At 36.0% G+C, this 25445-nt stretch overlaps 2 protein-coding genes across 13 annotated transcripts in view; one reads left to right on the top strand and one right to left on the bottom strand.

Annotated features, from left to right (window-relative positions):
- The window catches only part of TLR3 (toll like receptor 3), a 507043-nt gene that overhangs the window by 347983 nt on the left and 133615 nt on the right, over positions 1 to 25445 (bottom strand). For all 5 annotated transcript variants that reach the window (XM_059909533.1, XM_059909532.1, XM_059909529.1 and 2 more), the window contains 3 exons: positions 20169 to 20300; positions 10391 to 10723; positions 6624 to 6702 (listed from right to left, as the gene is read on the bottom strand). The gene's annotated coding sequence lies outside the window, so the exon portion shown is untranslated. The remainder of the gene's footprint in view (positions 1 to 6623; positions 6703 to 10390; positions 10724 to 20168; positions 20301 to 25445) is intronic.
- Positions 1 to 25445, top strand: part of SORBS2 (sorbin and SH3 domain containing 2) — a 203307-nt gene that overhangs the window by 159217 nt on the left and 18645 nt on the right. For 2 of the 8 annotated variants that reach the window (XM_059909526.1, XM_059909525.1), the window contains 8 exons: positions 796 to 852; positions 5041 to 5090; positions 7773 to 7960; positions 14243 to 14331; positions 15698 to 15744; positions 19700 to 19814; positions 19900 to 20028; positions 21165 to 21368. In XM_059909526.1, the coding sequence (XP_059765509.1) occupies positions 796 to 852; positions 5041 to 5090; positions 7773 to 7960; positions 14243 to 14331; positions 15698 to 15744; positions 19700 to 19814; positions 19900 to 20028; positions 21165 to 21368 (879 nt within the window). Of the gene's footprint in view, positions 1 to 789; positions 853 to 5040; positions 5091 to 7772; positions 7961 to 10298; positions 11880 to 14242; positions 14332 to 15697; positions 15745 to 19699; positions 19815 to 19899; positions 20029 to 21164; positions 21369 to 25445 lie in introns of all 8 variants that reach the window. The other 6 variants (XM_059909524.1, XM_059909523.1, XM_059909527.1 and 3 more) reach the window with 4 other exon arrangements.

Below are 25445 nucleotides of genomic sequence, written 5' to 3'. Positions count from 1 at the left end.
ATACACCACACAGAAGTTTTATTAAAGATCAGAGAGTACAATCTTTCTTTTATCATGTCATAGACTGAGTTATACAGTCATATACTGACCATATATTATATACTAGGTGGTTATAGTAGTTAGTCCCTTTTGTCCACTAAAATGCAAAGGAGACTTGGTTAGATTCATTGTATCTTATTGAACTGGATCAAAAGTGACTGTAAATGAGTATAAACCAAATAATATTTTTAGAATTTCTATAACTGATAGGAAGAATATTTTTCCTAATTTGAATCCAAGTATTCACATAAATGCATTTTACTTTAGAGAAAAAAAATTCCCTAGCTTTAATTTATATGTGTTGTTATTGTCGATTGGACAGTTTATAGGGATAGGACCAATTTCTGTTTTGAGCCTAAATTATCAGCATTTTTCTACAATCATTTTCAGGCCACACATGGAAACTCACCAGCATGCTATCCACCTGCTCCTTCGGTGTTTTTTTAATGTACCTTGCATTCCTCCGTGGCTAGAGACTAGGAGTGCTAATTTTGATTTGATGAAATGAGTTTATAAATATACTAATCAAATCACTAGTAATTTTGCCCAGTGCTTGAGAATATTTACGAACATCGCACTCTTCCTCCTGGGCTACCCCCATTTTGCTCCATTCATGTCACTCTATATGTGTATCTGATACTGTCAGCGCTCAATTTCTAACTGTTGTCACCTTTTCCACATGTTCATTCCTTGCTGCCATTGATTCTCCTCCATTCCATCTCTACACTTCTGCTTATGTGGTGCATCTACACCCAGCCTCCTAAAAAGGCTCTGGACTATGTTCAAGATCATTCTTCTGGTGTTTCCAATGAGGTAAAAACAAATTATTCTCTTTTTCAGATTTCTCTCTTAGGACCTGTTACTGTGATTCTGAACATCCGTGTTTTACAATTCGCTAAAGTGTCTAAGCTGTTTTTGAAAATCTGTCTTTGCATCACTGGATTGTATCCAGTATCACTGCTTGGACATTAATTATACCAAAAGTGTTGGCTCTTTCTGAAACATAGGTGAAGAATCATTCCGATCATTACTTTCAGGTGAACTATTCAATGCATCCTGATATCCAGCAGTGTGATAATCAAAAAGCAAAAGTAGTAGTGTTAGTGCATATATTTGATTAGACTGAGTAAAATACTGCTAGAAATCTCTTCAGAGCCATTTTATCATCATGGTTGGAGGTGTAGAATGACAGTTTATATTCTTAGATAATCAGATTTTTATGCCTCACATATTCCTAAAATTTATTTTAATTCTTTCATTTTCCTAAATACAATTTGTGGACTTTAGCATCAGATAAAATCAAGAATAGGGCTGACAAATAACTGGCACACATGTCACAACTTCCCAGTCAGACACCCTTGGCAGACATTACTAATCCTTCTCAATGCTATAATCCAGGCAGCCACTCTAATAGATTATCACTGGCACATGAGATGAAATGCATTTTCCATCTCTGTATAGGAATGCTCATGACAATCTGATAGGTAAAAAAAAAAAAAAAAAAAATTTATGCCTGGCAATGTAAAGTGTTATTTGATTTAGTCAAAGAGAGTATGAAAAATATATATTTTCATTGAAAAGTCTTAACTCAGTTAAATATGTGCAACTAGAAAACAAAACTAGTAGAATACCTATGCTGCAGGATATACTCCTGACACACGATGGTGACAACTGGAATTGCAGGCACAGTCTCAGGAGGAAATACCCAACTTTCTAGACCAATTTGCAATTCCAAATTATTTCCCCTGAGGTATGCATCACAGTGTATGTTAAAACAGAGAAGTGTTGAAATATTTATATATTAAATAAAAAGTAAAATAGAGTAACCAGAAACATTCTGGGTTATTGAATTCAATCATTTCTAAAGGCTTATTTGCTGTACATAGGTGTATAATCTGAAGAAAATCAAATACAACAAGCAGTTCTATTCTGTGTGTCATGTTACCTCTAGATCTGAAGAAAGGGTATCATTTCAACATATGAACAGCCAAAGAATTTACTTTGGAATTCAATTTGGTCAGATATTTCTCTCAGATATCTTGGTCAGATATTTCCAAGATATTTTTAAGACAGTTAGTTCATTGAGAACTGAAATGGAGTTAGAGATCGCCAGGTTTAACTCACTCATTTTTCAGTCAAGAAAAGTAGAGTTCAACTATTTTAAGAAATATGTCCAAAATCAGATGATAACATGGTGGCAAATTAAAAGTAAAAAACAGATCTCTTAACCTTCACTTCAGTGCTATTTCCTTTATACCATACTTCTTAGCAATTCCAAAAGATATATTTAGAGCTCAAATCTTTTAGAAACAAATTATTTACTTAATACTGTTTCTTATTAACCATTAATTTCTGTGAAATACATTTCTATAATCAACATTACACAATAATCCTTGGGATAAAAATAGTAGAAACTTAATTCTATGCATTCTGTAATGTTAACGGTAGTGGCAAAAAAAAAATCACATAAAGAAGCACTTTGCTGATGGTTAAACTGATTTTGCATTATCTCTTAGGGATTGAGAAGGGGGTGTCGTATGTTCTGAGAGCATATTAACTATATTATTAACTTCACATCATGGTTTTTCAGTGTTAAAAAATCCTCTGATAAGGTACTGGATTCTGTCTCTAATAACCTTATGTAAAACATTTCTGGTAAAATTTGTAATTGATTAGACATTATCTTAGCTACCATTCATCAATTGCCTAGTATATGCCATGAATAACATACTTTTTAATCCATAAATATAAGTGAGAAGCTGGCATTAATAAGGAACAATTAAGGACTTTTAAGCAAAGTTTAATCACATGATCACATAGCAGAAAGAGCAATTCAGTGTCTGTATTTTATTAAAATGACCTTCATTTAGGTGTATTAAAATAATGGTAATATGTAAATACTCAGTAGATCATAATAGGCAAAATAGCTACCTCCTTTCTGGAGACAATTTCCATTTCAGAATGAGTACTATTTTATACTTATCATACAAGGTTTTCTCTTAGTCATCTATCTAGACTTTTTATTGTTTCCTTATAATTTAATACTGAACCTTTCCTTTGAACACACATCACAATACTGGTTTCAGTTTATTTTAGGTTGTGGAAACCAGCACAAGGAGGAGTAATTGTAGTTTCTTAGCCTAAGTCTAAAACACAATTAATTTATCAGTATAGAGCCTTCACTTTTTACACTATGTTTTATTTCATATTATTGTTTAGGGTCATGATTCAAAATCATTTAGCTGGTGATTCAAAATTTCTGATCACTCTAGGGGTATTCTAAGAGTGTTCCACAATGGATACTATTTGATGGCCAACTGTGGTTTGTGGTTGGATGTCCCATGAAAGCTGCGAGCCACACAGGTGGCAGTGCTCTGAGGCTCTTTGGTGTTGCTCTTCTGCAAACATGTAGAATTAATATTTCAAAATCAGAATATAATTGTCTGGTTTTATTTATTTACTTGTTTGCCATCCTTCTTATTTAGTATTTATCTTTCCACCTTTCCAGTGTCCAATTCAGAGTAGCAAGTTAAAATAGTCATGTAAACTTACCCGATTAGCAGACCAATTTTTTTCTATCTTTATATTTATTGAGAAATTCAGAATCTAAATGTTTTACAGGAACTAAAAGTATTATAATATGCTTTTCTCTGTCTAGAGAAAAGAGAGGGTAATATTCTCTTGCAGAGAGATGCTTTTGTTTGTTTTTGGGCAATTCCATTCTCATTCAGTAAAAATGAAAATATTAGTTAATAGAAGCAATTTTAGAGTTATGCATAAGGGGGATTGTGTGTGTGTGTGTGTGTATATATAATTGGTAGGCATTTCCCTATACATCCTAGACATCATGCATCATACCACAACTACTTTCATCTCAAATTCATATCTAACATTTTTGTTTAATATCTGTTTCATTGTATTGTTCAGAATGAAGAAGTATGAAAATGGAGTGTACAATAAGCATTTGGAATTATTTATCAATTTGTATCATCTATTTTTCTTTGTCCCTAAAACCATGGATAACTGAGAGCTGATTTTCTGACTAAAATGTTAAAAGTGCACTTTCCTAAAAAAAGGTTATATTTTGGTTCATTAAATCATTTATTTTAAGCTAACCCTGAACATAACTAATTTCTGATTTAAGGACCAGGTAGTCTAGTTTAATTTCAAACCAAATTCTGTGGTTTTTATTAAAAAGTCATATCTATGTTGACAGATGAAAGCAGTTCTGCTTACATTTTATGTCTACATAAAAATAACACCTGGCAACATGACAAAAATTTATAAAGAAGGTTATGTTTTATAAGGATTGAATGATGACTACGAATATTTCTTTAAACATCAAACCATTCCTTTATGTAAGAAATTTCTATTTATAGTCTATTTCTACATGAAGGAGTGGTTATTGATTTTTCTTTTTCCCCCTCAGGCAATGTTTGATTTATGAATATTTTGAGTTACACAGAGAAGAGCGGTGCTGTACAGTCGACGCTCCATATCTGTGGGTTCCACATTCACAGATTCAACCAACTTAGGGACAAAAATATTCCCCCCAAAAAAATTCCAGAAATTTCCAAAAAGCAAAACTTGAATTTTCCATGCCAGCAACTATTTCCATAGCATTTACATTGTATTAGGTATTATAAGTAATCTAGAGATAATTTACGGAAGGATGTGGGTAGGTTATATGCAAATAGTACGCCATTGTATATGAGGGACTTGAGCATCCTCAGATTTTGGTATCCTTGGGGAGGTCCTGGAACCAATTCCCATCAGATACCAAGGGATGACTGTATATGAGAAGAGGAAGTAGATAAGAAGAAAGTAGAAATTAGGTTGCATGATTTCTCTTTGGGAAAACATTTTTATGCCCAAAATAAATGGTATTTTTAATCTCAATTTTGACAGTATTCTTTTTAGGATACCTAATATAATGTCCAGGGACAAACAAAATTTTGCTATGGTAAAAATTTTCATGGAACTATCTTTCTATCTTAACAGGCCTCCTTGTATCAATCCTCTATCGACAGGAGCCTGGAAAGACCCACTAGGTAAGAGTCTCATTATTATGCAACCAGGATATTCTATACCAGTGGTTTCTTTTTCAGTGAAATAGAAATGAAAAATTATTTATCCCTCATCTTTATTTTAAGCACCATAATTCATGAAGTTGTTTTAACTTGTTTCTGCATCATTTTATATGACCATATTCAAGAATGTATAAAAATTAAGTAAAATAACTCTAGATTCCATTACAGGCTGAGAAATTCTTGCCTTCCCTGTCTCCTCCATATCCAGTTTTCTTCTCCTTAGATAAGGATAATAAACATCTAATTTTCAATATTGTGAGATGATGTGATGATATATTTGAAAAAACTGTAATAAGTTAGAAAAAATTTTATAAATTATGTTCTACATATGTTTGTTCATTATACTCTGACCACACAAATCAGGAATGCTGTTACAACTGATAAATGAGAACTTACTATATACCTGGCATTCTAAGTACAGAAACATACTCAATCCCTAAGATTTTATCTCTAGTAAACTGAAACTTGGGCTCCGTAACATACGAAGTTTACACAGTTGGCAAAGGACAAAGTAGAATCGAACCAAAATAACTTGTATGTCCTAACTGCCCTAAGAGTCTACCAAGGCAAGTTCTGTTCGTAGGCTTTAAATATCACTCTTACTTTAAAATATTACAGAAGTTCAGACACAGTAGAATGACAATAATGAATAATGCAAACTCCCAGCCATATCATATCATCAACAACAAATATTTATATAACAATAATTTGCTCTTCTACAGATTTCTATCAACATAAATGGAAAAGTAAACTGGGTCCTTTGTACATTGGTTTCATGAGTGCCATTAAACAGCATTAATGTCTCTGAGAAAGGAGCTCCCTGAACCCCTTCTTTTATATCTTTTACAATTATATATGCACCTAAAATGTTTGAATTTTAGTTAGTTCTAATCTGATCTAAGGATTTACATAGAGACACACAGACACTCATGTGACAGGATAATGACAGCAAAAAGAGGTCTAGGCGAACATGGGTGTCCTCTTTAGAAGAATGCAGGCAAATTCTGAGGTCTGGCTCCACCTCTATACTTGCAAAGCTTGCAGGTTCCATTTATTCATTTGTAAAACAGTGACAACAGCACATAGCTCAGCGGTTACTGTGCATGCTGTGTAAGACAATAATGACAGTGAAGCAAATAGCATACTGCTGGTTCACAGGAGCTGGTGTGCTGTTGCTGCTGGTGGTGGTGGAATTCTATCTAATGATTTGACAGACAGCATGCTATGTGAGGTATATATTCGTTCACTAATGTTTGTCTTAAATGATATTATACTCAGATCCAGAACCATGATAAAAAGTCCCTGCCCTTACAGACTGTCGACACCTTTTAATACAACCGGGTAAAAGGACTCTAATAGTTTATTTGATGACCAGATTATTGGTCATTCATTATTTAAACAGAAGAATGTTGGAATTGCAGTGTAAGTTTTTTAAAGCTAAGATTATTAGGAAAAGCCATAGGGAAAGCTCGAGGTAAGAAAAATTGGTCTTACCAGATTTCCTCCTTTTTTCCAATCCTTTCCTCCATTTTGGCATCCCTCCTGCGGATGTATTCACGTTGTTGCAACTGTTCTGTATAGAGAAAAGATGTATGGTAAAAATCCTAACGCTGAATTGTCAGTAACAAAATATTACACTAATAGAGAATTTTTACTTTAAAAGGTGATTATGTTCATACAAAAACCTGTATATGAATGTTTATAGTAGCTTTATTCATAATTGCCAAAACTTGGAAGCAAACCAAGGTGTCCTTCAATAGGTGAATGGATAAACAAACTGTGGTACATCCATATAATGGAATATTATTCAACAATAAAAAGAAATGCACTATCCAGCGACAAAAGGACATGGAGGAACCTTAAGAGCACATTGCTAATGAAAGAAGCCAATCTAAAAAGGGTACATACTGTTGGTTCCAAATATATGACATTCTGGGAAAGGTAAAACTAGAGACAGTAAAAAGATCAGTGGTCACCAGGTGTTCACAGGGAGGGAGGGATGAAGAGGTAGATCGCAGGGGACTTTTATGGCAATGACACTACTCTATATGATACAGTAATGAGGGACACATGTCATCATACATTTTTCAAACCCATAGGATGTTCAACAAAAAACATGAACCCTAATATGAACAATGGACTTTAATTACATTTAATGATAATATATCGATGTGATTCATCAACTGTAAGAAATGTACCACACTAATAGAAGATGTCAGTAACAGGAGAAAATGTGTGCAAGGGAAAGGGAGTATATGGGAACTCTCTGTACTTTCCAATCAATTTTTCTGTAAACATAAAACTGCTCTAAAAGAATTTAAGATAAAAAAAAAACCTGCTCTAAAAAAATAATGTCTAGGAAGTCCTAGTCACAGCAATCAAACAAGAAAAAGAAATAAAAGAAATACAAATTGAAAAGGAAGATGTGAAACTGTCACTGTTTGCAGATGAGTCTATTAATTTTCAAAGAGGTGATTATAAAGAAATAGTTTTTAATATCAAGGAATGAATTCCTAAGAATGCAGTTTGGGGGATGGGGGATAAGAGGCATACCATGGCCACCAGCACCTTCCACTAGTCTTTCTGATTCAAAGTTGAACCCCCTGCCACACCAACCAAACTGAAGCTGATTCCTTTTTTCAGTTCTGCAAGCATGGCCAGTGACTTTAGGAAAAGGAGGAAGAGCGAGCCTGCGGTGGGGCAGCCGAGGGGCTTGGGGGATCCAACTGCAAGCAGAACTAGCCCAGGTCGAGCAGACCTCCCAGGATCAAGCACCACCCTGACAAAGTCCTTCATTAGTTCTTCTCCTTCTTCCCCATCAAGAGCAAAAGGTGAGCAGCAATAAATGACATATAAACAATTTACTAGTTTAAGTTTTAACTTTGGGAGAGCTGGTCCAATGATAACTACCCAGAAATAGTTAGCATGTAAATAGTGTCTTAAATAAAATATAGTTTCAGAACAATAGCTTTCTTTATACACAGACTAAATCAGGATGGTGAACCATCTGAGTGGCTTAAAGGACTCTTATCATCTGTTAATGCTTTCTTTTCTCCAAATATATTGTGTGTGTTTTCTGGAACAAATTTAAAGTATCAAATATTGTATTGTCAGGCTATTAAAAGATTATATTTCCTAACATTTGCATATTGTCAACATTTTCTAATGTTACTACAACTAGAAAAATTAATCAGATTTATAGAATAGAAACTAGAAGTAGCAACAGAGAACGTTGCTGCCTAAAACATAAATTGGTTTTGGATTTTTAAAATTATTTAATTCTAGACAAAAGTTTGCCTAACCTATGAAAGTTGTTTCTTTAATCACTTGCTTTATATTTTGGTCAATATTCATACATACAGTAGAATATCCATGTTCTGCATGTAACATAGTGTTCAATTCAAACAGTCCACTAGTAAGAACTAACTGGTTTCAGGCCATAACTGTAAAGTTTAGATATCACCAAGCCAATTTTCTGTATGGCCTGTCTCCTCTCTGGAAATTTAGTGACTTGTGTTGAAAGGAAGATGTCACTCCTTCAAGTCTCTGTTTAGTTACACATTACTGCAGCTGTAACAGGAATATCCCCAAGATAGAGACCTAGGATTGAACCAGTATCCATAGGTACCTAGGATTTGGGGACTCAGGGTCTCCTCCAATCCTCTGGGGTTGAAACATAAGAGAGAAGAAATTTGAAGTGTGTGAAGAAAGAGAGCTGTAACTGAAGTTTCCATAAAGTAGCAGAGATTCAGCTACACATATTGAATGTAGGCACTGAAAGTGTTGCCACATGAAATTAAAGCTAAGAGTTAGCTGGTCTGTGTGCAAAAGATTTTTGGTTTTGATGATTGGGCTCTGGATAGGCAGGAGGTGCTAGCTCTTGTCCGTGGCCTAGTAGAGCTGTGACTACTTACTGGGAGATTCACAGGGAGGGATCCCCTTTCACTGTACCATTCCTCAAATTAACAGACGTACCCGTATCAGATTCTACTCATTTATATAAACAAATATCCCAAGGAAACCAATAAATCATGAAGTGCCATTGACTCATTATGCTTGGATACCACCCAAAAGTTAAAAGGGTTCTGATTAATTTAGATATTTGTTTTTATCCTAGGGGGTGTTAAGTCAACTTCCTTTCTCAAGTACTACATAGCTACTTAATGTGCTTATCTACTTTTGAAGAATTTGGAGAAGGCAGGAGCTGTCAATAGAGCTATTTTCCTCCACTAGGCTTATTTCTAAGAAGAAAATGTCCCATTAGATGTAATTTGGCCTCTCATTTATTAATTAACTCAGCAACACAAAAGAAAAGACTATTTCCATAGATATTCGAAATTGATGTCAGGGTTAGCTCTACATTATTATATTGCAAATGATTTTTTAAAAAGACCCTTCCTGGAAAAAAGCAAGTGCATTTACCTCTGATGAAAGTTTTACATTATATCCAGTTATCCTTATGGGAAACTGCCTAATAAGAGGTTGAAGGTAGAGAAATTAAAGAGGTAAATTCATTTGTTTAAAGAGGTGCTAGTTGGGTTTATTTCTTAGAAAAATATTAGCAGCAATAGTTCACAGCAACTGAACTTGATTTTGCAATTTGGGAAAATATTTTGTCTTATAGCTTTTTCTATCTAATGCCCATGAAAAATTATTTGATACGGTTATGGGAGTATTAATTAAATGTAAATTTATAAGTTACTCTTTACCTCTTTATTATTATAAATCAAATAAGATTCAAATCCTTACCATATTAAGATGTTTAAATCTATAGCATTTTTGGTATTAATTACAAAACCTTTAAATCACTACCAGGTCATGCTATTAGCTTACAAGGCACTACTGGATTTTGAATACCATATTTGCAGAAAGATGGATGAAATATGCAATAGAAATAGGCGTATTAGCGACACCAGTTACTTTTTATACATGGTTTTGTTAACTATCATCTGCAAAGCTACATTTATTGCCAAAGTATTGCCTTGCTTTAGAATTAGGCTTTTTTCTCTAAAGTTGAAGCTACACGTATATCAATCAGTGTCTAGATGAAACTCCACTAAATGCTTTCTCTTTGCTGTGCTATCTGACGCTAACTGACATGCTCTCCTCTTTATGAGCCTTTTAACTTCTCCAACGTCTCTCTTCCACCACGCTGCCCTGGACTAAAAGGTGGGGACGATAGCAAAATATGTCCATCCCTTTGCAGTTACTCAGGGCTCAACGGCAACCCCTCCCATGAGTTAGATTACTGTAACACTTACAGACAGCATTTGGACATCCCACATGACTCACAGAGGGCCATTACTTTCAAAAACGGCTGGCAAATGGCCCGGCAAAACGCAGAGGTCTGGAGCAGCACTGAAGAAACGGTTTCCCCCAAAATCAAATCCCGTAGTTGCGATGACCTTTTAAACGATGACTGCGATAGTTTTCCTGACCCGAAAGCCAAGTCAGAAAGTATGGGTTCTCTGTTATGTGAAGAGGACTCCAAGGAGAGCTGCCCCGTAACATGGGCTTCCCCCTACATCCAGGAGGGCCGCAGTAATAGCAGATCAAGGCTCCGACACAGGTCAGCCCACGACGCCCCAGGGTTCCTGAAATTGTACAAGAAAATGCACCGCATCAACCGCAAGGATTTGATGAATTCAGAGGTGATTTGCTCTGTAAAGTCAAGAATAATGCAGTATGAAAAGGAGCAGCAACACAAGGGCCTGCTCCATGGATGCAGCCAGTCCTCCACTGAGGAGGTGCCCAGGGACATGGTACCCACCCGCATTTCTGAATTTGAAAAGTTGATTCAGAAGTCAAAATCCATGCCAAATTTAGGAGATGAAATGTTATCTCCTGTAACCCTAGAACCACAACAAAATGGTTTATGTCCCCAAAGGCGATTTTCCATTGAGTCTTTGCTGGAGGAAGAAAATCAAAGTAGACGCCCCTCTCAGGTACAACGAAGCTACAAGTCTAAAACCCTGGTGCCGATCCACATTGAAGTCACCAGTGACGAGCAGCCGAGAACTCATATGGAGTTTTCTGATAGTGACCAGGATGGAGTTGTGTCTGACCACAGTGATTACATTCATGTAGAAGGATCGTCCTTTTGCAGTGAGAGTGATTTTGATCACTTTTCTTTCACATCCTCTGAAAGTTTTTATGGATCCAGCCACCATCACCACCACCATCACCACCACCATCACCGGCACCTCATCAGCTCCTGCAAAGGCAGATGCCCTGCCTCCTATACTCGATTTACAACAATGTTAAAACATGAAAGAGCTAAACACGAAAATACTGAAGAGCCCAGAAGACAAGAAACGGACCCTGGCCTTTCTAAACTGGCATTTCTAGTCAGTCCCGTGCCTTTCCGGAGGAAAAAAAATTCAACTCCCAAAAAACAGGTGGAAAAGGCAAAATGTAAAACATCTGTATTTGAGGCTCTGGACTCTGCCCTTAAAGACATCTGTGACCAAATTAAGGCTGAAAAGAGAAGGGGAAGTTTGCCAGACAACAGTATACTGCACCGTCTTATCAGTGAACTGCTGCCAGATATTCCTGAAAGGAATTCATCACTCAAAGCTCTAGAAAGGAGCCCCATGCACCAGCCTTTCCACCCACCATCTCAAGAAGGTGCTACTCATTGTCCATTGTACCAGAACGATTGTGGGAGAATGCCTCACAGTGCCTCCTTCCAAGACGACACCAACAACAACTACCACCACCAAGACCACGACAGTGCACTGAGCCTCCAAGGTGGATCAACTTTTCTATCTTTTCCCTTGTGGTTCAGATGCCCACCCTCCAGCTCTTTCATTTTCCATTCCTACATTCATCATTCTTGAGCTGTGAGACCACTTGGATTCATTATGTATTGTGAAGCAAATGCTTGTTGTGCAAATATGCCTTACTGAATGGTTCTCATTTGCTCATGGGATATTTGGACTTGATGTGTGGCTTAAAGTGATCATCAATTCACAAAAATTTACTCATTCAAAATCAAAAGGGGAAACCATTTTGTAGCTTGATGTTAGGGTTGAACCAACTGTTACATAGAAACAACCAATTAAACTTATTTTACCAATTTAAAAGAATTTCAAGGCAAAAATCATAATTGAATATCAGTATCCTTAAGAAACTGACAACTTTGCATTAGCTCTTTTTTTGTTGTAAAACGAATCAAAACCAATAGTTTAACAGTCTTTTCCTTGGTTCTTATATTAACTTTATAGTCATTCATTCAATAAATAATTTGCTGACATTCTATATAGAAGATACTAAATCAAAACACTCAGGAAGCAAAACCAAAATATGTAATATAGTAATTGATTGGCGATTAAAAGAGAATAGGACTTGTTTAATAACTTTCTCCATTTAAAAGATACAATTGGGATAAAATTTTTGTGAATATATCTTTAAGCTCTCTATATATGTCTCATTTCCATCATTCATTGTATTCATTTTCTCTTCCTTTCCATTATTTAATTAATTTATTTTCTATTTCTGCTAAAACAACCCTATACTGACATTTGAGTTAGACTATTTAGGATAAAAGTGACTCTCAACTTCATTTTCATAGATGGATTATTCCTGAAAGTGGAACACAAGGCCAAATAGCAATTCAAATACAGAGGACATTTTTTCAGGTTTACGGTACTGAAAAACAGGATGTTTTGATATTTATATCCAATTCTTTTCATTAATGCTTAAAGTGCATCTGTTTACTGTGTAAATTTTAGGAAGCTGGAATGAATATTCCAGGCTGAAACTTGTATTGTCAAGAGAGTTTTCTATGCACCAGACACTGCAAAGTGCTTTACATACATTATCTACTTAACACGGCATAAACCTAGGTGATAGATATTATTGTAAATACTGTTTTACAGTTGAGGAAATCAATACCCAAAGAGGACAAGAAATCTGACCAAAGTCACACAGACAGTAGGTAGCAGAAACAAGATTCAAACTCATGTAATTCAGAATTTGTAGCACAGAATATAATCTCTATAGGCAAAAAAGAGACATAATTCAGATTTCATATTAATGTAATATATATAGCCCAATTGTTAGTTACCATTGCACAAATTTGTTTATCTTATTAGTATTTATCTTTGCTTTCATTTATACTATACGACATGCTTCAAAAACAGAAAATTCAAATTTTCTAAATCAATGCCAACAGTTTGAAATTTTCACTGATTGAGACATGTCATAACCTAATGTTTTAGTAAATTAGCTACTTTTCCAGTTATTCAATATCAGTTACATTTCCACGTATAATGCATGAGATATAAGATACCATTAATAGATACTTGCAATCATTATTTTATAATGTAATTAATCATGTATATTTTGTTTTAAGGTGAACAAAAACAATGCAATAGTTCATAAGTAATTTGGCAACCAATGCAACACACTGTTTAGAAAATTTTTATCCCTTTGTTTATTGGAATAGATATTCACTTTCTAATAAGATAGTTGAATACAAAGGAAGGCAACAGGTAATGGCCTTTTAAGCCTTAAGCTTTAAGATGCCATCTTCAGACTCAATAAGTAATTAAAAACAGAGAGAAAGAGGGAAGAGAATGGCCATGACATAGTTCTGTCATCATCATACTTTATTTTTCTCTCTTTTTCATTACTATGTTCTTAAATTGTTCCACAGCATGTTTCAGTTTTTATAAGTCGTTGCTACCTTCTCCATCTTCTCCAGGCCCTATCATAGTAATTATAAACTGGTGGCAAAAAGGAATAGAAAGTATTAAATCTTTGAAGTAAACAATCCCTGTAACTGCAAATTGTCTATACCAGGTGCTACAGTATAATTATATCAGCAATGTTACAATTATATTTATATTTATGATTATAATACTTCTGTAATCTTGTATTGCAGAAAAAGGAAAAAGGAAAAAATGGAAAAATATCCATTTTTCCTCTTAAAATGCTCTGTTTTTGTCTTATATCATAACTTTATAATTACCCATGAGTTTTAGACCCATGTTTTCCATTGTGGTGTCTCTCCAAATGTGAAGGGTAAATAGTTGCCACCAGGGAAAATGGCTAAACCAGTCTGCTTTTGATTAAGTGGATACTCACTCTGGCCCTGTCCTTTCCAATAGACCGTGAGTCCCCTAGAAGTTACTCATCCACACTGACTGATTTGGGGAGAAGTGCACCAAGGGAAAGAAGAGGAACTCCAGAAAAAGAGGTAGTCTGTTTAGTATCATTTGAGTCTTTTTCACCAATATACTTGATAAAGCACTTGCCGGCCGAAGTTACGTCCAAAACCAGTAAAGAACCCAGATTAAAAACACAAAAGTGATGGCAGAGAAACTAGAAACAGTTTTCCCTGGAGCCCGAGCAAAGGACTTGAAGCCAGCTGCATTCTGACCCTAGCGGCAGGTCTCCCCCAGTTGTAATCCAGTTTTGACAGTGACTCTCTGAGTCTTGACCTGACACCCATAAATTAAAGAGTCTTGAGCTGGGCCGCCCCTTGCAGGAAGAAGGTTTCCCCTGTACAAATTTCTGGCCCAGTGATACAGGGGACAGCCCTAGGTCAGCCGTGCTGCCAATCAAAACAAATTCCATAGAAACAGTTTTTGCTGGCCTGCTTTTGTTAGAGAGGATCCCTGAAAAAAAAACACTGCCCCTGAGAACCACCTACCTACTGGCTCTTGTCCATGGTCCTGAGCCAGAGCTGGAGGTCTGGCTTGTACTATCTTGGAGCCATGAAGGTTTGATAGAAACTGAAGGCTGGTCTTGGACTGGCAGCCACTCCAGAAAGTTCTCTACAGGTGTCTGACATAGTCCAGGGCCTGTGGACCCCCAAAGAAGTCAGAAATGATCCAGGTTGCCCAAAGTTCACCAGAGTCACAGGGAAAGAGAGTGAGGTGAGGGGATTATTGGAATCAGAGAGGAAGTAGCTACAGGTGGCCCAGGCAGATCTGCGGGCCCCGAAGCTTGAGTGTGGGCACGAGTCACATCATGTCACAATTCAAAGATAAGCAGCTGGTTTACTGTGTGCTGAAGAATTCCTGAACTCTCCAGGGAATATAAAATGACCAAGCCTACACTTTTGGCTACTAACGAGCCTCTCAGTGATAAGTGGGCTAATATTTCTTTGCTATTATGTCAATAAGTGTTTAGTAAAAGGGGTAATGACTTCCCTCATGACTTTTTCCAGTCCTTTTATTATGATTCAGAAGTTGTATCAATACTTAGGACATAGAGCAATTGACTTTCCACAATTATCCCAGGAAAAGCCAAAATTATACCTAGGACTGAATCCTCTGCAGGCATTTTATTCCCCTTTTATGGCATTCATTTACCTTAGTTCCTAAGATGAAATATGATATTCAATAGTTATGGTGAATAAGTCATCTGTTACATTCCTGTTATAGTTTAAATATCTAAATAAAGAACTAATTGATTTATTTATAAATTGCATAAATGATTTAAATTGTATATGTTTAATCATTCCTTGAGGTTTCTTTTCTCTTTAGTTCACGTGAAACTGCTTTTTTATAGGAAATCCATAATTTTAAGTTAGCGCTAACCATTTCCTTCATTTTCAGAAATTGCCTGCAAAAGCTGTTTACGATTTTAAGGCTCAGACATCCAAGTAAGTAAGATAAGTGTTCATCATATGATTTAAGTTGACTTTAAATACATTAATAATACTTTAAAAGACAAATATTGCACTGGGATGTGTTACAAATAAGACCTAATTCCCAATTCAGCAATCTACTCTAAATGGTTCCTTCTGAATTGATTGGGATGTGGGTAATTTTATTTTCATTTTGAGTTTAGTTGAGAAACATTGAGTTTTAAATTACACCAAACATGTTAGAGCACAATGAGTTCAAAAGGATAGGAAAAACAAAACGAAATTAAGGATCTTTGTTTCTACAATTTTCATGTGGAGAATGAAGTAAAAATAAATTGTTGGGGAGTAACACTTAACTGGAGAATTTTGTATCATTTATTTATCCAACTATATTAAGGATAGTTTGTGGTTAAAGACTAGAATTGTGTATGAAGACTCCTGCAGTAAAATCTCCATTTCTCAATACTCAGAGCTTAGAGACTCTGAGCACAGTTCTATCCTGTGGTCTTTTGATGTTGGTGTTTTCATACTCCTGTGTCGTAATTTTTTACCTTTTTTTTTTAAGGAATTTGTTCATCAGGTGAGCATGGGGTTGGGGAAGGCTAGTACTAAGCACATGAGGAGGCTTAAATAGGAGTGAGTTTTCCAGCTCTGTTATGGCCCATGTCACAGACCTTACTTAAGAAACTTTGGTCTCCATTAGAATTCAAGATATTGGCATTAAATTATACCGTGCTGTTCAGCTGAATATATATACAATAACCAAAGCATTTATTCATAAAAATGCATATTATATGAATTAATAGTTAAGGAATCTATCTCTGGCAGAAGACATAAAAAATAAAATCACTCAGAATTTGGGAATTAAGTTAACTAAATAAGAAAATTCTCTTTAGAAGTGAAGATTTCAAACATGGCTTAAATCTGGGGTTAAAAAAAATCCTGAAGGAAAGCTTACAACTTTTTTTGATGAGATAAGTAACATCTGCTCTGTTTCTACTACACTATGGTCCTAGCTACTGTTCTTTGGATATGGTGTGATAATTTGTACAAGGCATGTCACTTTTATAAAATAATGACATAAAACATGTAAATTTCATTTCTTCTTTGTGACAATCGATCAAAAGTGTCCTTAGATGTATGAAGTCCTGAGGAATAACAGAGCATATAAAATATGCCCAGGGCTCACAAGCTTTTTGAGAAACCTTAATTAGAAACAGGCATTGAAAGAAAGATGAGGTACAGTGCAGAGGAAAGGTGTTTGTGGTGTTGACTCTGTCACTGGATTGCTTTTGCTCCAAGTGTCAAGCCCCTCACCCTCCTCTAAGACCACATCCTCATTGTCAATGTCTGACGTTGGCAAAGGTTCAGGGAAACCCACTCTCCCACACGCTGCCCATGGGAGTGTAAATGACACAGCTGTTCCGAAGGGCTGTTTGCACCATCCCACTTTCACAAAGGTCTTCCTCAACCAACGAAATCTAATTGTATTATAAGCCTCCAGAGAAGTGGACTGAACAATCACCCATGGAAACCATCCCATAATTTTAGTAAGAAAAAAACTGTTTCCCCCATACCATCAATAAATTTATCTGATTGCAGCTTAATCACATTCCTCCTGTTCTGTTCTCAGGAGATGTAAAGAGCGGTTGTCTGTCACCCCCAACGTAGTTATGTACCTGACACAAAAATCAAGGTTATGGATGACTCATGCAGCTTTAAAAAAAGGTTCACACACCCAGAGAGCACTGAAAGTTTCAGGAGGACTATAGCCACATTTTTAAGTCATTTCAATCATTAGCTAGATGTGAGGGTTAGCAGACATTTGGTCCTATCCAAAATGTCCATGAGCATATTTGGCTCATGCCAAACTGTTTGGGACAGGACCAGATATCAAGCACCTTTTCATGTGGACCAAATGTCTCACGGACATTTTGGGCAGGACAAAATGTCCTGCAAGAGATGTGAGTGCTTTTTGTGCCTAACATCTTACAAACAAGAGATAGATATCTCTGTTTCAAATAATTATCTGTTTTAAAAGCTGTTTTTCTTTACTTAACACAAGAAAGTTTAATTTTCAAAAAGACACCCAAGTAACTCACCAAATGTAATGTCTCAACTGTTAAGGAGGAAAATGAGAGAAAATGCTATTCTCAAAGGTTGTCAGTGGCCACTGGTCAAAGGTGGTAGGCGCTGGTTGGAGCACACTGGTCAAAATGGGACTCTTAGAAATTCTAGTTCTGAGATGAGATGAACATAATTTTGAAAACTGGAGGGTGAGACCACTGTCCTTTTTTCTAGATGAGTTCAAAAATTTAAATACAAGTCTTTACACATAGAAAAGATATCTTTTCACACTTAAAAGAAAAATAATTAGTTGTCTCTTATTTACTTTTTTTTTTTAAGCTAAGCTTCCTACTCTCATTTCCAGAAATAAAACATACCTGGTGTAAATAAAACAGTTGGATTGTAAACATTAAACACTTTGGGTTTTATTTTCTACATTAGGCACTTGCATAAAAGAGGGAAGTACTGTATTTGAATGTAAGGCCCTGTGAATCTTGTTTGCTTTCAGGGTTACTGAAAATTTAACACAGATTCAATGTGAAAGTTCTAGCACTTCTAAATGTGTAATAATTCTTTTTACTATGCAACTTTTTTTCAATTAATTCTTTTAATCAACATGAAATATTCTACATCTGATATAAACCTCTCTCCATTATATATTCTGCACACATAAATGATCCAACTCAAGATTCTGAACAAAGCAACGCAGAAGATTTGGGAGTGGGAAGGCAGATGTGTGTGAAAATGGGGCTCTTGGCAAAAGATCTGAAATAAGTACCCTCCAATGAGACATAATTGTGGAGGCAAAATAACACAGAGACACAATTACCTGGGGGATGAAGCCATGAAAACCTGAAGCAGTGAGGGTGAGAATTTAGGCGTGAATTATTTATGATGACTAATGTCTTTATAACTTAAAATTAAATACTCCAATTTACCTACTGTCTCCTTAGAAACAGTCCAAATGGAAAAGCATAGTTAGTTTCTTGAAAATATTTTTATATTTAAAAAACAGAAGATATAAAGGCAGTTACAAGCAATCTGTGCATGTCTTTGCTCTTGAAACATGTTTATCTTTGTGACTATAGTTAATAATACTGTACTGCATCTAAGAGAGTAAATCTGAAAGGTTGTCATCACAAGAAAAAAAACATTGTAACATATGTGGTGACCAGCGTTAACTCAACTTACGGTGGTGGTCATTTTGCAATATATACAAATACTGAATCATTATGTTGTACACCTGAAACTAATATAATGTTACAGGTCAATTATACTCCACTTTTTAAAAATGTTTATCTTTGTGCCTCACTGAAAAATCAAAGTATAAAATCTCTGTTTCACAAAATAAATTCATTATCAAGATATTCTACTTAAATGCCTGTCAACCAGCTTCAAGGATCCACAAGTAAAATTTTTTCTCATGTTGGCACTTCTGTGCTAAGGCTAAATGATACTGGTTTCCTTACTGTAAGCTTTAACATATCAAAAGGAGACAGAAAGAGAGAGAGAGAGAAGTAAGTAGCTAACTAGCTTCAGGACAAGTAAAAATCGGTGCGGAATAAATCCAGCCTTATGGCAAGCTTCAGGACTCCTCTACTATAAACCAATGACTAGACAGCAAGTCTGTCCCCGCCTTTAAATTTCATATTAATCTGCCTGTGATTTAAATCAGATGTGATGTTTACATTTGTTCTTTTTGAAATCATTTCTAAAGTTACAACGTTTCAAAGGAACTCTAAAAATTTTCAAGGAAAATCCTCATCTAACTGGACTCAACAGATTTTTTTCAATATTGGAAGTATATTTCCCAGCCACATACAGATCTAGTGAGAATCTTGATCTTAAGAATAATCGCCATACATCAGGAAAAAAAAAAACCATGTAAATGTATCTCTTCTAGGGAGCTGTCATTTAAGAAAGGAGATACTGTCTACATCCTCAGGAGAATTGATCAAAACTGGTATGAGGGAGAGCACCACGGGAGAGTGGGCATTTTCCCAATCTCATACGTAGAGGTAAGTCCCTTCCCCTTCCTCCTTACGTGGTTGCTGTTTCCAGGGTTACCACAGGTCAAGCATAAATAACTGTTCTCCTTCATAGAAACTCACACCTCCTGAAAAAGCACAGCCTGCGAGACCGCCTCCCCCAGCCCAGCCTGGAGAAATCGGAGAAGCTGTAGCCAAATACAATTTCAGCGCTGACACAAATGTGGAGCTATCGCTGAGAAAGGTAACCTGCTTTCTTCACTGGTGCGTTTGAAAGGCTGTATATTTTCAAAACTAAGATAGGTCATCTTTCTCCTTAGACATTTTTGTGTCCCCCTCATATTCCGCAAAGGACTCCATCAGGCTGCCCTGAGTCACTGTTACCTGCCACTCTTGTGTCCTTCCAGATGAGGTCCCTGTGGGATGCAAAGCTTCTCAGAGAGACTTTCCCTCTGTGGTTTAGCCTGGGAGGTTCCAAACTGTCTCCAAGGGGTGCCTCGGGCTAAATATCAGGAGCTGTACATGTGGAAACATCAAAAGAAAATAGCACTTTAATACAGTTCAAAATAGTGTTCTTCTGCTGCCTTATTATTCAAAAATTATATCAAATTCAAAATTTAAACTGGGTTTTGTGGCATTGGCTTGATCCTGCAGCCAGCAGGAATAGTGACTGTAGAAAGTTCTATCATTGCAAAAGCCAGGGGTTTTATAAAAAATATTATTGACCGCTATGGCATGGCCACCCACCAATCAGAATGGATGCTGGTGCTACACCATCTTGATGCAGACCGGGTGGATGTCAGCCCTGGCCACAGCTATGCATTATCTAGGATGCTAGCTTTGCCCCATCCTGTTAGCCTCACTCTGTTACAACTCAGAACATGTAGATAAAGAAGAAAAACACTGTGCTATCCAACTTCATCCCTTCCAGGGGTTGACTTCTATAACCCATTTCAGATACACCATCACAGCAAGCTATGCACTTTCTGAAGCTCTTCCTACATAAGTTCATTCCCTGAATCTGTCAGTGATCAGATGATGGTACTGTCATCGACACATTGCAGGTTAAACTACTGTGCTTTTTGAAATAACTTACACATGTCATTTCCCACAGTACCAATATGAACATGTATAAGGCCAAATATCCTTAGGAAAGATTCTAATGTTGTGAATGGATGATTAAACTGCATGTATGTTGATAAGCCATAATTTGGGAGTAAGCTCTGAGGCTTTAGTTGCATTCTCATAACGAAAACAAAACACTGGAAGTATAAGGCTTTCCCAGATGGAAAACTATTGTTTATTAGAAAACATTGACAATTATAATTTTTATGTTCTCACATCTCTATTTCTAACGCATTTTCCTGATATTCATTACAGGGAGATAGAATTATTCTTCTTAAAAGAGTTGATCAAAACTGGTATGAAGGTAAAATTCCAGGAAGCAACAGACAAGGCATCTTCCCTGTTTCCTATGTAGAAGTCATCAAGAAGAATACAACCAAAGGTGCTGAGGATTACCCTGACCCGCCAATACCCCACAGCTATTCTAGTGATAGAATCCACAGCTTAAGTTCAAATAAGGTAAGAAAACATTCTAGCATATTAGTATAATATTTGGGAGCTCAGAGTAACATAATCGGTACATGATTTTAGGACATTAGATTACAACATCATAGCTATGGCAAAGCAAAAGATTTACATGTTATGTTTCTAAGTGCCAAGTCAAATCAATATAATTTAATTTTTCCTATGGGTGCTGGCATAAAGGTTTAAGCTACATAAAGGGAAACTACATAAAGAATCTACTATCTTAAGAGAAGCATTTTCTTTTAAAGGGCTAAGGCTAGGCATTTTATTTATTCTACTTTTCTTTGAAGACTGGGTTGCTGAGCAATTACTCTCAATCCTTTATCATTGGATAATGGAACAGTTTGGTACTTTCCAATTTTGTCTGATTGGTTATAAAATTTTCCAGAATCTTCTTTAGTACATTTACTTCACTAGCAGAGCTCAGCATTTAGAGGGCAACATCCTTCCTTTAGTAGTTTCTACTGCTAGAAAGAAAAGAATCTTCATCCATATCTTTGTCTTATCCACCATTCAGTCATCTTAAAAGAACTATCAGATAAATTTCAAAGCGACTGTACTTTCAAATAAATGTTTCCAAGAAAGAATAAGTACGTATCTACAAAGGCTTATTTAAAATTTAAGAAATTCTTACATGATGTCATAATATTGGCAATGTAATATTTTAGATCACAATGTTTTAATCTTTGCTGAGAATATGATTTAAACGTATTTTCAGTTTCCTAAGTTTTCTCTTAGAATACCAGATTTTACATTTTATAAATCGAGAAATGTACAAATTTCACTAAAAACTAATTAGTGTTTTATTCTCACTGCTGGGGAAAAATACGTTGAAAAGCTTACGTTCATAAATTTTGAAAAATATTTAATGGTTTTACCAACTGGTAATGTATACTATGATGTCATTGGCTAAATGAAGGGAACTTCTCAGTAGTTTTGAACTGAATCATTTTCAGAAAAAGAACTGTAATGTACTTTTAAACCACGATACCCAAAACATACTAAACATTAAATACACTATTTTCTGACTGATATTTATAAATAGAGGAGGGAATTCATTGTGATTTATGAATCACTCTTGGACATACTCAAATCACATTTCTTGACATACTATCTTTATTTTAGGAGGGACTCAAATGTAAGTTGATATTATTTCTGATATTTCTGCCTTTAATATAGTAGAATCCAATTCTAATGCTTTTGGAAGACAAGATAATTATATGATGTTTGTATTATAGGTATATTTTTGTGATATAGGTATCTCAGGATACTTAATTTAACTTTCAGTAGAAGCAAGTCCACGGTAAGGCTAAGCACTTTGAACCCATTAACATGGATATTCGTGACTGTGGCGGTCATGGAGCTGGAGTAGTAGTAGCAGCAGGTAGTCATGGCGTAGCAGTAGCCATGACGATAATGGAATTTAAAGACCTTTCCTCCTCAGCCACATAATGTTCCTAGCACTAAAGGTGCTATGTAGCCTTTAGTCTTGAATCTTCTGTAAGGGTGCTCACAAGTGTTCTGTGACATTTAATCTCATTTATCCCACCCCATGGTGACACGACATCACATTTCCGTTTTTAAAAACTAAATAAATTCTATTAAAGCCCCACTCCTATTATAGGACAGAAGTCAAAAGTTAAGTGGAGAGTGCACTGTGCACTGATCCATACTAAGGCCCAAGGACCAAGCGTGCTGAGTGCACCAGTGACGTGTCAGCTTAAACAATCAACCAGCAAGTGCAATCTTTCTTGAAGATTTTTTCTTTCCAAACCCAAATCATCGACCTGGAAAGAACCAAAGCAAAATGTCTTCCACCAGCCTCTCTCAAGGCCTTCATATGTGTAGCATATAGCATTCTTCCTAGTCCAAAAACAATACATAAATGTATTAGAATGTTTCTAGGCAACACTTCTAGAACAACTTTTAATGAATTTACATAAAAAATTCTGTTTTGTTCAATGTATCCAAAATATAGCAATAATATTAAGACATACAGAAGTATTTTTTTACTTCAGGAGATTAAGCTTCATAAATTAGACCTCCACTAGATTATATAAAATGTCCAGCTTTTGAAAAAGAGAATGGAAGTCCTAGCAGAAGTTTACTCCTGTTTGCATCATATGCTCCCTTTCTATGTCAAAATTTACTTTGGATTTTTTAAAACTTTGAAATAGTAGTTATGTAAGTTCAGTCTCGTTTTGATCGTGGGTTTCTGTTCTTAAAAAATATCTCTCAGAACTTATTCATTTAGAAATGTGTTAACATATAATGATGTAAAAATGTTTTATGCCATATGTTATAATCACCTCGCAAACCCAAGTAAGAAAATGATGAAGGTTCAAAAGATTTGGCACAGGAAGAAAGAACACTAAACAGATTCTGGGAATAAAAAAGGTTTAATTATTGGTTTTCATTCTACATTATTTCAGAGTCATTTATATTAAATCAATATCTGGAAACCTGCTTTGAAAGAAGTAGTCTATTAAACTAAATCTCTAAAGATTTTGCTGTCTGTTCTTATAATCTCTATGACAGCTTTATCTTGTCATTTGACATTTAATAGACCTTTTCCAAATACTAGTATAAAGTATTCAGATAAATCTTTAATTAACATACTAATTATTTTATGTATTTAAATTCAAAAAATATAAGCAAATCTAGACCATAGCATAAAATATTTTTTATATTCACCATCATAACTTTCTGCATTTCTCTGTCTCTGTGTTTTAATGCATTATTATTATTTTCATGTTTTTTTAACTTCATATATCCTGCTCATTTCTAAGTTGGCTTCCAGCGAACCAGTCCCCCCTCCCTTGCACAAAGCTTCATGTGGCCCAGATAAAGGAGCTCTCCAGGGAATCACCCCGGGGTGGCTGTCCCTGACAGCCAAGTGTCCACTGGTAAAGCCTTTGGCCCCAACACTACCTCCTTTTCTGGACAACATATTGGACGAATTAGAGAAGCTTGGTGCTTTAGTTTTACCTGCTGACCAAGCCAAACCAAATACCCCAGAGGAGATCACCCTTGAAATTAAGGAGGACCCCTCTGTTGTCCTCCCATTGCCGCCAGCATCTGCACCTGCCAAGCCACCCTCCTCTCTGCTACCTCTCCCCCGCTTGGGTGTGACCTCAGCTGCAACCCAGCCCCCTGAGGCAGCGCCGCTTCAGGATTCCAGAAAGACACCTCAAAACCAGCTTGCAGATCTGACAACAATGAGAAAGGGTTCTGCAGGCCCTGAAAAAGTACCTGAGGTCCTAGGTGATAAGTTCGTGACCTCTGCACACGCTAGTGTGGGTCCCTTGCCCCAAACCCTCCCCGTCATTGGAGAAGAAGATGAGGAAATCTATGAGGGGGTCATGGCAGGTATCCGAAGAGGGCCAGAATCTCAAGAACCAGATGCCTTGTGGTGTGGCCATGATGGCACAGAGGTGACACCACTCCTGCACATAGAAGAGGAGGAAGAGGAGAGGGAAGCTGACCGCTTAAAATTTCCAATAGCAATCCCCACAGACCCTAGGAGCCCTAAGGAAGACAGCGATGCAGCAAAAACCAGTGAAGAGGTACTCTAATTTTGCCTAATTCCTGAAGAACTAACCAGTCTTACTACGGTTAGCTAGTATAGTTAACCATATTAATAAACATCAATTTTGACACTGTCTTAGAAGGTTTCCATGCAAGAAACACAGCACTATATGAGGTAGGGGTGGAGGGATGGATAGAAACACACCAAATTTTAACAAGATGATGTAAATATGTGATATTATTCCATTATTTATTTATTACTATAAATCCATATTTAAACATTTTTGTAATTTAAAGTCTTTCTAATTTTAATATTCATAATAATAGCTGATAGTTGAGCTCTTACTGAGTGTCAGACAGCATTCTAAGAACGCTACATCTTTACTTTTCAAAGCTCAGTAGGGTGGGTTATATTATTATTCCCACTTTCGGGATGAGGAAATCGCTACGCAGAGAGATTAGTTCACCTCCAGGGTGAGAAAACTATACACCATATCTTTGATATAGTAGCAGTTTGAAAAAGAAGGGAAGAAAGAAAGAGAA

The sequence above is a fragment of the Balaenoptera ricei genome, chromosome 21, assembly GCF_028023285.1.
Source record: "Balaenoptera ricei isolate mBalRic1 chromosome 21, mBalRic1.hap2, whole genome shotgun sequence".
Classification (NCBI taxonomy): domain Eukaryota; kingdom Metazoa; phylum Chordata; class Mammalia; order Artiodactyla; family Balaenopteridae; genus Balaenoptera; species Balaenoptera ricei.
This window is presented reverse-complemented; position numbering and strand designations above follow the sequence as displayed.